General features: G+C 44.3%; 1 protein-coding gene across 2 annotated transcripts in view; it reads right to left on the reverse strand.

The window, feature by feature from the left end:
- The window catches only part of CCDC149 (coiled-coil domain containing 149), a 98,690-nt gene that overhangs the window by 61,181 nt on the left and 20,948 nt on the right, over positions 1–16,561 (reverse strand). For both annotated transcript variants that reach the window (XM_081303151.1, XM_081303150.1), the window contains exons 2-3: positions 5,374–5,535; positions 3,463–3,501 (exon numbers count right to left, since the gene is read on the reverse strand). In XM_081303151.1, the coding sequence (XP_081159277.1) occupies positions 3,463–3,501; positions 5,374–5,535 (201 nt within the window). The remainder of the gene's footprint in view (positions 1–3,462; positions 3,502–5,373; positions 5,536–16,561) is intronic.

The raw sequence follows: 16,561 nt of genomic DNA on the forward strand, positions 1-16,561 counted from the left end.
CTATAGAAGGATTTTTCTTCAACAAGAAAGAGATGGCTAGTTCTGTTTACTACAATTGTCTAAGATCTTGGTTTTTACAGACATCTGATTAATTTACAAAGCTAAAGTGTTAAAATATCAACCACTAAATATAAAATCAAGTACTCTTTACTTATTAAGTTCCATAAGGTAATAATATATTTAAACATTATGTGTGTTTTCATAAATTGGTAAATAAAAAAAAAGTTTAATATTGCTTTGGTCTGTGTCTTTGCTGAAACAAGGTTACTAAGTGTTAAGATTCTATCAGGTGTAATTTATATACAAAAAGTATAAGAAGTTTCAGTTGGGTTTCAATTACAGTATTATAGTACCTTAAAAAACATGAAAGTATTTCATCTTATTAAAGTGGAGTAATTTGTCTAAATCAGAAATTTTATAAGGGTTGTTTCAGAATGTGAATTTATAAAAAGGGTTAATGGTTAAAAAAGAGATAAAAAGATTCAAGATGTGGAAATATATTTTAATATAAAGGTTAAAAAAAGAAAGAAATGTTTCTAGATGAGATAATCTCTGTGTGGTAAAGTAAAAAGTTGTAAAATGCCATTTAAAAAGATTTTGAGGAAACTAGACTTACTTTATAAGCTTGGGAAAGGAAGAAAGAAGAAAAAGGTATTTGTACATGGCAGATTGAGACAAAGCTTCTTAATGGAGTTAAAAAAAAAAAAGCCTTCGGTTGAAGGGCAGCCATGTAAACTAACATTAAAGCGATTTAAACAGAATCGAAGCCTCGTTTAAAAGAGTGAAGCTGTAGGTGGTGAAAAAGTACATTTAAAAGTACAGTATAGATGATAATTGGGAGGCTTTAAAAGGTTAAATTGAAGGTGGTCGAGATACCTTCATAGTGGAAAAAAGATTGCTTTACTCATCAAACTATTTAAATGTACTTATTAAACCAAAAAGAGGGAGATGAGATAATCTTTGTGTGGTAAAGTAAAAAGTTGTAAAATGTCTAAATAAGTTGCAAAAGGCTTTAAAAGGTTAAATTGAAGGTGGTTAAGATGCCTTCATGATGGATGGAAAAAAAAAACATGAAAATGGGAAGATAATAAGATAAAAGATATTTAGATAAAGAAGATTAAAAATTTGAAGTGAAAAACTTTAAAGACAGAAGTATAGAAAGTTAAAAAGAAAAAAAGATAAAGAAGATGTAGAAAGATAAAAAAGATGTAGAAAGATAAGAATTTTAAACCCACAAAATAGGAAACAAAAGAAACCTAGGAGAGAAAAAAGCAACTAAGGGTAAATATAAAAACCTTAGAAGAAAACTAGAAGATAGAAATAAGATAGAAAATGGTTGAAAATGTCAAGTAAAGGTATTTCAGATAGAAAATGCAAGAGGCTAAGACAACTATGGTTTAAAACCACATCAAAAAATTAAAAGGACTAAAGTAATTCTAAAAACTAAGGCAGAATGCTTTTGAATGACTTAAATTTAAAAGGATCTTATAGGGGTATATATCCCCCAAAGATAAAATAACCCTTTTTACTCTAAACTTTCTAAATTTGGATTCATCAGGACTTAGTGCTGCGGAAAGACATATGTATCCGAAAAATGTACATAAGCCTAAGGTACTTTGGAAAGATATTCTAACAGGACAATGGAAAGGTCCTGATCCAGTTATTGTCTGGAGTCAGGGTTCCGTTTGTGTTTGTTTCTACAGGGAGAACAGCAGCCGATTTGGATTCCAGAGACACTAACTAAAGCAATTTCTATAGACCAAAAAGAAGATGATTTGACTCAAATCCATAACAGCTGATATCCAGAGCTCCAGCTTAGCTATTCTTACATCTGCAACAGTGATTAACCAGGGTGCTTTTTTCAATATCTATTTTATTATTGCATTTTCCCCACATCATAAAGTTCTATTTTATTTTTTGAGCTCATACAAACCTAGGTTAATGTTTTTCTGATCAGTTTTATTTTTTGACTGTGTTTTATTTTTTGACTGTGGAGTTTTTAAACATTGCAATGGAGATTTCACCTAGGTAAAACTACAAGGCCTTTATTGTCTTATGTGTTGTATGTTATGTGTGCACTGTTTTGTGTTGTATGTCTGTATGTGTGTATGTCCATATTTCATATATGAGGAGCGCTCATGAAAAAATGGATCCGAATTTTTTTTATTCACATGATTTAAATGGTTTAATTTAATGTAGGTAAACAGCTGTTAAGGATTGTTTTTAAAGGTGGTTAACAGATCTGTTTGTTTACTAATTTAATTTAGGTAAACAACTGTTAAGGATTGTTTTTAAAGGAGGTTAACAGATCTGTTTATTTACTTTCACCTTTCCTTTTCATTATATTTAATAATTCTGTTCAGGATAATGTCTCTTTAGCATCATTGCCAGAATTCCCATCTCCATCCCAAGGCGGATCTGGGTTTAGAGCTGATCAGGTTTGAGGAAGTATCCCGGTCCTTGGGTTTGGGGCGTTCCCGGTTTAAGACAATAGGGGTTTTAGGGAAGTTGGAGGTTGAAGATTATTGCTGCCGGGATTAGGGTATTCCTGCTGCTTGTTCCCGTTGAGTTCTCGTGAGATTCAAATGGGATATTGGAAAAAAGCCTGGTAGAGTAGGTGAATTGGGCGGAGGAGAACTGGGATTGCCCCAGAGCGTGTGTGGAGGCCGGTGTGAGTTCGGGAATAAAGAATTGCTGTTTGAATCTACAAGGTGTGTGGTGGCTCGTTCAGGTTTAAACAGTAATGATGAATTTCCATGTGACTTTACTTAGGGGAAAAAAACATCAATTAGCTCCACAGGAAAATTAGACTTTGGCTCAAATGTGGAACATTACAAACTAATCCCATCAACCAGGAAGGAGGAAGGAAGGACGGACGCAGCATTGAATGACGGAGGGTGACCACAGGACTGGGTTGCTGTTTCAGAATAAAAGTCATGGTGTGGGTGTGAGTGCACTTGTGTGAAAGTATGTGTGCAAGTGTGTGTGTGTGTGGGGGGTATATTGGGCATAATGTCCACCAGCATGGATTTTACGTGTGGCACCTGGTAAATCTTCAATGAACAGGTATCATATATACTATGGTCATTGACACTCTTCAATAAACACAGGATTTTGGCGACCATTCCAGCCAAGAATGGACTGACAGTTCCTGTGTCCTTGTTGATAGCTCCAGTTTGAAGACCTTCTCAAGTGCAGAGGCTTTCCATGACATGGGACATACCATCATGGACATCCCACCATCTGGGCTCCCCGAGGCACACTAACCTAGAAGGGGGGCACGTCCAGCACAGAACAATGCCAGAGTGAAGGAAAGTTTAACCAGCTGTCTTCGGACATATTTGGCCAAATATCATATTTAAGGATAACCCATTTAGGGAGGCTTTGATGACCCTCTCAATTGCATAAGACGACAATAATGTTAATAAGCCAAGAGTTACCAGGATTAGGAAGAAGTCTTACCTGTTTCCTCTTTTCAGGGGGAAGTGACGGATCTCCATCCTACAAAGAAGCAAATAGGACACAGATCTTCTGTGCTTCCAGCAACTGACCAAACTCTGAACCTAAATTCAGACCTTCCCCACCTCTACCACCCTGCAATCAATTATGTGTTGAAGCAAACTCAAGTAAGCTTTTTTTTAAAAAAAAAATATTTTTTTAGTTTTAGGTGGACACAATATCTTTATTTTACATTTATGTGGTGGGAGGATCAAACCCTGTACCTCATGCATGCTAGGTGAGCACTCTAGACCACAGAGCCACAACCCCAGCCCAAATATGCTTTTTAAAAAAATCAACTGTAAACTGAGCCAGAATTATTTTGGAAAATCAGTTTGTTCCAATTAGGACCAAACCTATATACTTGTCTGAACAAAAAGTTAAAAACCAGGATCTATCAAAATTATTTCTGAGCAGAGACTAAACTGAAATAATATTTAGTTTCATTTGCATTCCTCTTTTGAGTAGTTAGTACCAAAGGGACAGTGACAGCCTCCCCCCATAAAGCCACCACTTGAGTGTTCTCTATGAGCAGAATAATGGGGGGGGATAGGATTTGCTCCACATAAAAAAGCACTATCAGAACTTTCAGTCTGATAGACTTTATGACTTTTAAGGACTGAATTCCTGTCCCTTTAGGGTCCTCGGGGAAATAAGTAAGTCTCACTAATCACATACTCGAAGGATGTGCTCCGTGGACAAGTCAACATTATTTAAACCTGAGGAACTTCTCTATTTTTCCCTACTCTAGAGCAGTTCAGTGACCCAAACTATGGTGAAAAGTTTGCAATAGTGTCTGCACTTCCAAAAGAGACTGCATCGGTGAGGAAAAAAATAAAAATCAAGAATGTGAAACATCACCATGCAGTTAGTATTCTCTGCTTTGGGCTAAAAGGCACCCTCGAAAATCTTGCCATATGATAACCTAGGGAGAAATCTTAAGCCCCCAGATAAGGGAAAACTTGTAAGAATTTGGATAGATCCTTACTATGCAAATATTTAAACACATGAGTTAAAACCACACCTGTGACCTAGAAAGTTGACCAAAATAAAGTGCCGAGCAACAAGGGCATGTGTTAGACTAACACTGGCCAGATGCTGCCTGGCAGGACAGCAGGGAGGAAATGTCCTCTGCGGATGGCCCAGTGTGGTGACCACCATGGGAGTGTCCCCTGTCCACACCCTCCCTCACAGCAGCCACCAGCCACCTGCAGAGTCTGAGCCCATGGAACATGACAGGTAAGACTGAGGAAGTGAGTTTCTTACTTTGTTTAATTCAAATTGATTCAGCATTAAATTTAAAGAGTCACACGTAGCCAATGGCCTCTTTATCGATGCAGACTTACAACGCAGATCCTCTCTTAAAAAGTCCGTATCAATGGATTAATAAGGAAGTAGTCACACACACAAGCACGTATGTACACATGGGTGTGTTCAGAGACTCCAGAGCAGGCAGCCGTGAAGCACATGCCTGTCACCAAAGGTGGGACTGGATTGGGGCAGAAACGGGTGGCAACTTTCAACCAACGTTTCCACTTTGGAACTGTTGGAATGCAATCATGTTTTGTTTGTTTGTTTGTTTGTTTTGGGTACCAGGATTGAACTCAGAGACACTCGACCACTGAGCCACATCCCAGCCCTATTTTGTATTTGATTTAGAGACAGGGTCTCACTGAGTTGCTTAGCGCCTCGCTTTCACTGAGGCTGCCTTTGAACTTGTGAGCCTCCTTCCTCAGCCTCCTGAACTGCTGGGATTACAGGTGTGCACCACCATATCCAGCTGAATGGAACCATTTTTTTCAAGACAGAGGCTATACAACCCCCTTTCTGTCTCTGCGGAGGGCACGGGACAGCCACAGTTGGCATCATACTTACGATCAGCTCCCGGTACTTCTTTTTGAGGGACTGGTGGCGTTCTCGAAGCTGATTGGCCATGAGCTTGAACTGGTCCCTCTCCTGTTGGCAGGTGTCCAGCTCCTTGGACAGGATCAGCAGCGCCTCCTTCTTGCTCTCCAGCTTTCTCTTGCACACCAGGTACTGCAAAGCAAGGTGCCAAGAGCAGTCAGCCGCGGCTCGGGGCCTGGGTCGAACAAGCACTGGGCCTAAGATGCCGACTGCATTTTCAGGGAGCACCGAGCCGGGCACATTTGTCCTTCGGTGACACTGTCCCTACGGTTGGCTACAGTGCCCGATGTGCGATCCCCAAGAGGCAGAACCAAAACCTTGAATGTTCGTGAACTTCAACAAACTGGGCCAGATTAAAATAATTTAATTGTCAAATGAGTTTAAAGCAGAATATTCTTTTAAGTTACACACAGAGGTAAGTCTAGCTGGGCCCCAATTCTGTTTCAGAAAGATGCAGACATCCAGATAAGACTGTGATATAAAGACACTTAATTAAAGTACTATAAAAATGTTGCTAAAAATGATCTCTGTGGTAAATTATTTGCCCAAGTTTTTAAATTTCCCTTTCTTCTTCTCTGTGTTTTCTAAAATTTCAAGAATAAACCCAAATTAGCAAGGATGATGGAATGTGATGGACATCACTATCCAAAGTACATATGAAGACATGAATTGGGGTGAACAATCTTTATATGCAAACAGAGGTATGAAATATTGTTCTATCTGTGTAATAAGAATTGTGATGTATTCTGCTATCATGTATTTAAAAAATAAAACCAAAAAGAAAAAAAAAGAATAAACCCAAATGGTTTCTACAATTAAAATTGAACATATTATTAAAAATCATTTAGTTGGACCATAAATCACTGCATAGATTGATTGCTCCTTCCCACAAAGCCCAGCAGACATGTCCTCCATTGTAAATTTGTTCATGAATTCAACCTTGATACGTACAAGTTTTTCTGTGATTCAAATGTAGAAACTAGTTTTAGGAGCTAAGTATTTTGGCTACGCTGAATTCTCCGCCAACACTTGTGCACTTGGCTGGAACTCCTACCTCCTGGTTAGGGGATTTCTTCATCTCAATCCCCTGCACCATGAACCACCCACACCTAACTATCACCCTCTGTGGCGGCTGGCGTGAGCCCACCGAGGACTCTACTTTTATTGGATATATTGCACCATCTGGTGTTATTCACACATGTGAAATGTGGTACGAAATACCTTTTGAATTTGCCCCGTAAAAGACCAAATTCAGAGCATTCATGAAAACAATTTATGGTTTCATTATACACTCTGACATGAGTACTTTGTCATTATGGACGCTCACACAAAGCAGAGAGAGAATCAGCACTCCCGTCCCATCTGAGTCAATGCTCTTTTATGGACAAAAAGCATTACTCATATATAGTGCCTGCTCGCAACTGACTTTGTTAAATTCAATTTCAAATAAATGAAAGGGAAAAAAGAGAGTTTTGTGCATTAGTGCAATTTTTTTTTCATTGGAAAAAAGTAATTGCTTAGCTTCAAAAACAAAGGGGAAAGAAAAGGCATTCTGAGCTGGGCTCGAGTTCTGAGAGAGGACACTTCACCTTGGATGAGCTTTATTCCTGGCAATAATGAGGTTGGAATCCTGCCTTACAGCATCTTGGATTCTGAGACTTTGACATCGTCTTCGTGGAGGCAAAACAGTTCTGTCGCCAGAGTTATTTCTCAAGAGTAAAATCCCAAAGAGTAGATACCAGAGGAGAGCGGCTCCGAGACCCACCCTGCGATGCCCTAGGGGAGGTATTGAGATTTCACAGGAAAAAGCACCCATCACCCACAGGTGACAGGTCTGCCCTTGTCCCTTCAGCTATTTTTGTGCGGTCAGCAGCCTCCGTTGTCAGGATTGCAGGTGTGGGTGGCACCTTTGTCCCTTCAATTTTTCAGATTTAAACCTGTGGCCCCAAAGACAGGCGATGCCTTTGACTTGAGGTATGAAGCTCCCAACTGTGAGGAGACACCGTAAGCTGCAGCAGGGAGCCTAGGCTGGGACGTCTGGTCTAATGAAGGGGACCACGAAGGGCCATTCTTATTGGCAAAGTGGAGATTTGAGTTCCCTGGCCTTGATGGCCGCCTGTTAAGTTTCCAGAGAAACCATTTTCCTTCCAAGGTCCAAGGGGGACCTCGAAGCCAAGAGGGCAGCCACAAGCCTCCCGGCTCTGGGTTTAAAGTGCCTGCAAGGAAACCAGCACTGCTAAGCCCCAGGGGCCTGGGCTTTGAGGAGCAGAGTTCTGCAGGGCTGCTCCCCTGAGGGCATGGGAAACAGGATGATTATAAGCTCCATGGAAACAGAAGAAAGAAAATACAGTCTATATAGGACCAAAGCCACACCAAGGAAAGAGCTGTCTTTAGAAAGTCAAGACTGAGCCTTGTGCAATGGCACATGCCCATAATCCCAGTGGCTCAGGAGGCCAAGGCAGGAGGATCGCAAGTTCAAAGCCAGCCTCAGCATCTTAGCTGAGGCCCAAAAGCAACTTAATGAGACCCTGTATCACAATAAAAAATAAAAAGGGCTGGGCATGTGACTCAGTGGTTAAGTGACCCTGGGTTCAATCCCTGGTACAGAAAAAGAAAGTCAATGCTGGGCTGTTCTTTCTTTTGCATGTGATGGTCTAGAGCACTGGCTTTCAAAGATTTTATTCCATGTCATTTATTTGTATCAGCAGGACAAGACTTGGGCTAAGCCTTGCTTATAAAACAGGCTGAAGTGGAGCTGAGCTCTTATAGAGCTGGCAGAGTGGACAGCTGCCTGGACAGTCCCTTGAGTCCACAGGGAATGCTGCATGATCCAGGAATAAACTATTGCCATGTTAAGGTACTGAGATTTGAGGGTTGTTTGTTATTGTAGCTGAATTCAGCCCATCCTGACTAATACAGCCTACATGAAAAAATGTGAGGGTGTGGGGCTGGCGGAGAGTACACTCACCCCTGCCCTGAGCCTGTGTTGTGTCACTCCAATGATGAAGAGGCGTAATGTTACCACTATTCATATTACTATTAACAAGAAAAGGCAGTTGTGTGAAAGTGCTTTACATGTATGATCTCCTTAGATCCTTACCAAAACACAATGACGTTACAGTGTCGTTATCATCAATATTTTATAAATGAGGAAGGATTGAATGAAACAGCTTAAATAATGTGCCAAAGGATTGGCAGAATCAGAATTTAAACCCAGATCTTTTTAAAAAATATTTTTATAGCTGTAGTTGGACACAATACCTTTATTTTATTTATTTATCTTTATATGGTGCTGAGGATCAAACCCAGGGCCTCACACATGCTAGGTAAGTGCCCTACCACTGAGCTACAACCGCAGCCCTGAACCCAGATCTTTACAGAGCCAGCCTGGGGAACCCCAATTCCTGAAAAATGGTCAGCATTCTGTACCCCCCCAAAAAATTAGAATCATTCATGGAGTTGGGGCTATATCTAGTTGGTGTTCCTAGAATACGAAAGGTAAGAAGGGACTGTTTAATTTGGCTACTTTTCTGAATTTGCTAGAATAAATGGGTATGAAATTTTTATTTATTCATATAACTCTTTAAAACTAGTGCAAGTTTGTCTGAAACATTCCCCAGTGCAAGGCCAGACAGGAAATGAAAAAGAAAAGATCCCTAAGGATTCCTCCTCCGCTTCTTGTGAGGACCCAAGTGGAAATAATAAGGTTCCCGTCCACTCTTGGGAAATGGGGTAGAACGGTAAGGCCTGGGGAAGGAATGAGAGTTGTCTTCTCAAAGTGGACTGACCCCAACTCGAGTTTTCTGTAAGCTCAACAAACATCTCCTGGGCGCCTCCTTTGGGTTGGGCCCTGAGCAGATCACTGGTGGCCCCAGAGGGATAAATGGTCCTGCTGAGTGTTGAAAAGCAAAAATGGGGTGCTTAGATGAAGCAGTTTCCCTTCCTGTTATCCTGAAATTCCTGAAGACCAGACACATTTTCCCGTCTGGTTAGGGACTGATCTGACCTGAAGGTGCTTGTGATCTTCGTCCCGGAGCGCGATCGTCATACAGGTGCTGGGGAAAGGTCGGTGGGTTTGCTCCGGGCGGCTGCCCAAGCCTCTGCTGGGGGGACACAGAGCATCCAGTATGCTCATCACCATTCCCTTCAGATGCCCCCAACTCCTGCACCTGAAACACATCTGAGGCCCAAGGACTTTGGATTCAGAAGCTAGCGTTTATTTGAAAGTCACCCTGGCAAATCTCTGCCTAGTCTCCGGAAGGTGTATGACTGAAATCAAGCCTTTCTCAAACAGTAGTTGCCCCCAGTTAAAGCATGCATTAGATTTCCACATGAACCTTCAAACTCACACTGTGCCTGTGCCTATTTCCAGAGCCTCCTATTTGCTCTCTCTCTGAATCAGCACCCAAGGCTGGAGCTGGGATGAGCCTCACAGATAACCCCAGTGACTCTCCCGACTGCAAAGAACAAAGTTCCTGTCAGCCAGAATATTCCAGAACATCCATAATATCCTATGGTGTTTTCAAATCGTGGTCATGATCCATTAGTCTGGGTAGTGAAATCAATTCAGTTGTAACCCTCATTTTCTTTTTTTTTTTTTTTTTTTTTTTAAATAGAGTGAGAGAGGAGAGAGAGAGAGAGAGAGAGAGAGAGAGAGAGAGAGAGAGAGAGAGAATTTTTTTTTTAATATTTATTTTTTAGTTATCGGCGGACACACAACATCTTTGTTTGTATGTGGTGCTGAGGATCGAACCCGGGCCGCACGCATGCCAGGCGAGCACGCTACCGCTTGAGCCACATCCCCAGCCCCCTCATTTTCTTTAATAGGAAAAAAAAGAAAGAAAGAAAGATACAGAACTGATCAGAAACTATCAGAGTGCGTCCTGTGCAGTAAGGGTTAGTGGCTTCGAGGGCTGCCACTTTAGAAGTGTGAAAGTCACTATCACTGCACACTTTCTCATTCTTTCAACAGATATTTAAATAATCTCATGCCAGGCACAAGAGAAACACAGGTTGGGGGTGGGGCGGGGGGAAAGAGCTTCAGAGATGATGCTGGGCATGAGCGGGCACCAAAGGTACCCGGACAACCGTCACTGCGCAAGTGAGTCATCAGCTTGGTCTTTTCGACTGAGGCAAGCTCTGATTAGTCAGGACTGAAGTGCACCATGTTAACATGCCATGTAAAGTTTTTTAAAAATTAGACATTACTTGTGCATCATTTAAGGCAAACGGAGCATTTGCATGCTCTCGCTTAATAACCAACACTGTGACAACTGGCACCAGAACTGTTTTTCCCATTTTATGGGCGAAGTAGCTGGGATTCAGAAAGGTTCAGTGTCTTTCTCAGGGCCACACTACTCAAAGCAGAAGTTTCCAGTAGACGTTCCAAGCTCCTTTTACTCTTCGACATTGGTAGCAAATAAGTTATCAGCAGTTCAACACGTTACCTCTCTGGGATAGAAGTGTATTTTCAACAAGAGGTAACTATTCAGCTCTAAGGGAAGTATCTGTGTCCCACCCCAGGACCTTTGCACAGTCATTCCCTGTTTGCAGTGCTCCCCCAATTCCCTGGCTTTGTCCAAATCCTTGCTGTTTCCTTTTCCTGATGATCGTCCCTCTCTGGTACCACTGGGACTCTCAGTTCCATGATCTGATTTTACTTGGCTTTGCAGCATTTACCACTACTTGACCTTGAGTCACACATTTGGTTATGGGTTTATTTTCAACATCACCTTCCCCATGACAGCAGACTTCATTCCATTCATTCCTTATCCCCAGCACTGAGAAAAATGCAAAGTGCTGTGGGAACTGTCTCCATCCATCCTCTGTGTGTAAGTGTAAATATGTCCGTGTAGATGTAAACTAGGTGACAAAATGAGAATGCAGGTACAGTCACACGCAGAGAATGAGGAAACCCCAACATCATCTCACCCCAGCTTCACCGTACCTGTGGCATATGTGGTCTAGATGCCCAAACTCTCAGCAAAGAAAGACCACACGAATCGTAGCCCCAGGTCTTCATGCTACAGACAAGGCAACTGGGGCTCCCCATGTTGAGGTGACTTATCCAAGGTTGCTGCAGGACCCAAGGTCGGGACCTAAACTGAGGATTCTTTTCAGTCCAAGCATAGTGCTCTTTTTATGCCACCAAATTCATACAAACTATGGCTAGTCCATGAGCTTAGAATTTACCATTTGTCATATAGAAGATAATAACGAAGGTAATAGGTAGCCTGATTATCAATCACTAACAGTACTAACTCCAAGATGCTAAACACCGTAAGAAAGTTACAACACTCTCAGAACAGAGAGAAATGAAGCTTGGGGTCATCGTGGAAGTCACAGCAGAAGGAGCCCAGATGCCATACTTCCGATCTTGGCTTTGCCACTTTCTAGCTATGTGATCAACTACCTAGCCTCTCTTTTTATTAAGTGTCCCCACTTAGTGGATATACAGTGTTAGGGACAAAGCTGTCCCTGCTTAATAAACAGGAATAGTTTTAGTACCATCACAGGATTGGTGCAAGGAACGGTTCGTATATGTAAAGTGGTAAGTGTCGAATGTGTATTGTCATTACTGCTATCCTCTAAGAACATGAAATGCAGAAAATTTCATCTTTGTTATAATAACATTGTGCTTTACATACACTTCATTTGGGGCATTATGTCTCTTTTCATCACGAGGAGGGAGTGATCACAGCTGGGCCAAGAAGGCGTTCAAAGAGCTGGAAGATGTGTCATTTGAAATGCACCCTGAAGGACAGGGAGAAGGACACACAGTGTCGGGGGTGAAGTGGACACCCACAGCACTGGGTGAATAAACCCCAGGCAGGGACGCAGCCAAGAGTGGGTACAAAGTGAGCGGCTGCCTGGGCTGGCCGGGTGGGTGGGGTGGGGGAGCCGGAGGGACAGACCAGGTCCTGGCGCTGCTGAGCACTGCAGGTCTATCAGATCTTATTAGCTGGAAGGACCCCAAAAGTCTGTGGATGGGAGAGCATCACAAGGAGCCCTCTTAGGAAGAGAGCCCCATGCTGGCATCCTGTGGAGCAAGTGACACCACACTGCGCGGGGTGGGCAGGGGAGGAGAGAGCAACCTGGCCCAGGGGCCACCCAGACACGCCACCTACCCTGCAGCTTGACGGGATTTGGCAGACCACAGGGAACCCACTGGCTCCACTGCTTCTCAGTGTTCTCTTATCACACTGCCCAACGCGACACCGTCAGCAGGCGCTGTCCAGGCAACCGCAGGCCCACGTGGACTCAGCCACGACACCTGGTATCAGTCCCATCAGTGGGCCAGTGGGTCACCTGGCTGCCAGGTGACCTTTACAATCCAAAGGGCCGAGCTGAGCAGGGAAAAGCCAGGAAACATATCCATTTCCAGTCCCTTGGGCAGGGCCAAGGGATCTGCACTGTATTCTCTTTATGCTGATTCTGTTGGTTGGGTCCACATGTAGAATAGGGACCACGGACTCTTGTTCTCCTTCCAGCCTCAGGAAAGGAGGAATTCAGTTAGTTTTCAGGAAGGGGAAGGAGAAGAGAAATGAGCATTTTGTGAATGCTGACTAGGTGCCAGGCCTGGTCTGGGGTGATGACCACAAGACCTTTATTTGATCATGACAGCAGCAACAGCAGCCCCTATTTGGTGGTCCTACTCTTCTCCAAACTCTGCTCGATGCTCCCTGGAAATGTTATATAGGACTCCTACGGCCGCCCTCTGCACTAGGCTGTAAGACCAGCCCCATCTTAGAGATGAGGACAGTGAAGCTCAGCGGGGCCCATCATCCTTCATCCCAAAGGCAGGACATGAGGGAGCCAAGTGGGTGTTGCACCTGTCAGTCAGGACTCTTTGGTGGTGAGCAACAGTAACTGACGCTCTAACACAGGAAGGTGCTGGAAGGACAGGGGCACTCACAGGCTTGGCAGGAAGACAGCACAGGTCTAGCTAGGCAACTCTGGATGCTGGGGACAGGAAGGACCTGGCACCACCAACTGTGAGGTCTCATTGCAGGAAAGTTCTGGCTGAAGATGGGGTACTCTGAACTCCCCTATGCCTTGGACTCTCTGTCTCTCTGTTCAAGGGTATCTCCAACTGGCCTCTGACGTGCCATTCTTGGGCTGCTTGGGGACAGGGAACTGGTCCCCAGTCCCCGCTGCATGCAGGCTGTATCCAATGGTCGTACAAGTGAGAAATAGAGGTGCACGGTGGGAACAAATGCTCTCCACCCCAACCCAGGGGAGACCCTTCCACTGTGTTTATTTCTCTGTCTTGCTAAAGTCCCCCTTCTTGTGGTTCATGAGTAAAGGTTGTATAAGAAATACTGGTCATTTAATAAGAATTCCCTTTATGTGAGTCGACCTCTGCACCCCTGTGAACCACGCACAGAAACCCATGCACCACGCAACGGGGGCTCAGACGCACTCCTGCTGAGGCCCCCACTGCTGCAACTGCGTGTACACTGGCCACCAGGAGCAGGGAACAAGCCACACACCGTACGCAGGGTAATCAATGAACTGTGAATGGAATATATATGGGAAATATGCCCGGTTTTCTGGCATGTATACTACATATCATGAAATATTTTTATTATCCATTCAAAAAGAGATCTCTTTTGAATTGCATTTCAATTACACTTTTTAAAGCAGAATTCATAACTCATTTGTCCATGTAAACGCATGCCCATACACAAACACCCTGGAGGTAGCCTCATACCCTTTGTCTTACAGACCCTAATCCACAGTTTTCTCTGTTGAGTGGCTTTTATCTACCTGTTTCCTGTTATCTGCAATAAAGCAAATCATAATTGCTACAAGGAAGATCATAATAATTAAACGACTATCTGACATACTACATTACTATTTGGATGGCTTTACGACCAGATAACTACTGCTGAGAGACGAAGGTGGCGGGGTGTCAGGGGGGTAGCTCTGCCAAGTGACCCTCTCAGCCAATCCGTGACTCATGGTCCTCGGTGACTTTTACTGATGGGATCAGGCTAGCACTCATCAACTGCTGCAAAGCCCTGCCCGATGATCCACCAGACTCCTCAGGTAACCAGAAACACAGGGAGCTGAAGGGGTGGTGTTCAGGAAGAATTTGGAAGCTTCCCACTGCAGACCACCTCTTTCTCAGAGGACCCCATGCCCCGTTGCTCTAGTTTGAGTCTTCCCTGTCCCTCAGAGGCCCTGAGTTGCAGTCTTGCTCCCTGGAGCCTGCTGTTGGGAGGGGATGGGACCTTTTGGGGCTTAGAGGAAGGCCTTCATGTCCTTGGGAATGCCCTGGGAAGGGAGGGTGGAACCTGGGCTCTTCCCTCTTTGGCAAACTGGCCAAGAGGTGAGTGCTCTGCGCGATCCCACCATGATGTGCTGACTCACCACAGGCCCAAAAGCAACAGAGCTACCTAACCATGGCCTAGGACCTCTAAATCTGAGCCCAAGTAACCCTTTTCTCTAAGTAAGTTGACTTTCTCTGGGGATTTATTACATTGTCAGGTAACATACCTGCTCTCTACCTTCTACTGTTAGGGCCTTCTCCCCTGACATCCTCTGCCTTCCCATCTAACAAGCCGCCCAGGTAAACCGCAGCCACCATCAACACCTTCTCAACCCAAGAAGCCATCCTCGGCTGGGGTTGGTGGGGGGAGGGTGACCTCTGCCTGCAGCTGCCTCTTCCGGCTTCCCTATCTACTCCAGATCCCAGACTCCTTGAGAAACACAAATCAAGGCCCTCTCGCCCTCCTCTAACAAAAATCTCTAGTACCAAGGAGACTGGCAAATAAGTCCCCTGATATGTGGCTGCATGTGCCTCGCTGACTTGATGGCCCACGGCCCTTCTGCACGCTCCGTCACACCCACCCGCCCCACTCCCACACTCTCTCCCTTTCCTGCCTCCCTCTCTCTTCCCTTTCTGTGTCCTGGACCTGGCTCTGGGGCTGGGAAACACTCCGCCATCCCCAGGCACAGGAAGAGCTGACTACCTGGCTTTGCCTGGATTACCACCACCTGGCCCAGAGGAATGCACATGCGCACCCTGTGCCCCACCCACCTGGCAGCCTGCCTTGCACCAGGGTCATCCCTTTCACTTGGCATCTCCAGGGCAGGAGGAGCTCAGCCCCTTGCCTGTGGTGTGTGCTCAGTCTTCACTGGAGACATAAGTGAATTTCAGTTTCCACTGAACCCGTGCATGCGTATGTCGATTTAGACTGTACTGATATACTTACATATTTCCCTGTGCTGGTCATCAGTTAAACACCATGTTAGCCTTGAGTTTTGGAGGGGGAATCTCAGTGTGCACGGGAAGAGTGCAGGATGTTTCCTAGGGGATTATCCAAAACTCCCTTTGTATGCTGACCTCGTTTTCATCACAAGGAGTGCTTCCCTACCATCCCAGGGCCCTATAGTCCCTTCCTTACCTTCCTTCTCAGAAGTCCTGCAGATTGGCAACCTGGCACAGGCATACAGGACTGTCCCTTGCAGACACAGGTACTGAACTTCTCCAGACACCAGTTTGGGTGTGTACAGAGTAAAAGGCCAGGCAGGTCCACCTCCGTTGCTGGTTTTATCGAAGCTCTCTGCCCACAGCCCTGGCCTCCTTCCCTGGTCAGGTGGACACACCCAGCACTGCCCTCTTCTAAATCTGTGTTGGCCTCCGTAATTTTCAGATAACATTTCAGCAATTTCAAGTTGGTGGTTAATGATTCTGATGCCATTCTCTAAGATGAATTTTTTTATGATCTACCTTTCTCAGACTCACCATCCCATTTTTCCCTCTCCATATTACTTTCGGCAGGCAAACTTTGATTATTTGAATGCCCCAGGGGATGTGCTGGAATTTAAGTTAAGTGAGATTTCAGGTAATTGGAAGAGTTTATAATGTGAACTGCAGTAGCTGGGGGCTATGTGAAATTCCTGACAGTCTTTCTTTGCTAACTGAAGTCTTGAATACGGAAGCTTCATCTGAATATCCATCCCAGTCCTTTCACTCTTCCTATCCCCCTTCTCATCTTCTTAGCCCCTATGCTCTCCAACAAGCATGCCCTGTGCTTCTGGGCCCATGAGATGAAGAGAAAACATGAGAAAGAGGATTGCTCTCCTTCCATTGCCCATAAACGGGCCAAGGGACCCCCTCTCCTTCGCCAAAGATGGCATAGATTGTTTT

This window comes from Spermophilus citellus (assembly GCF_964194105.1).
Source record: "Spermophilus citellus genome assembly, chromosome: 8".
Classification (NCBI taxonomy): Eukaryota; Metazoa; Chordata; class Mammalia; order Rodentia; family Sciuridae; genus Spermophilus; species Spermophilus citellus.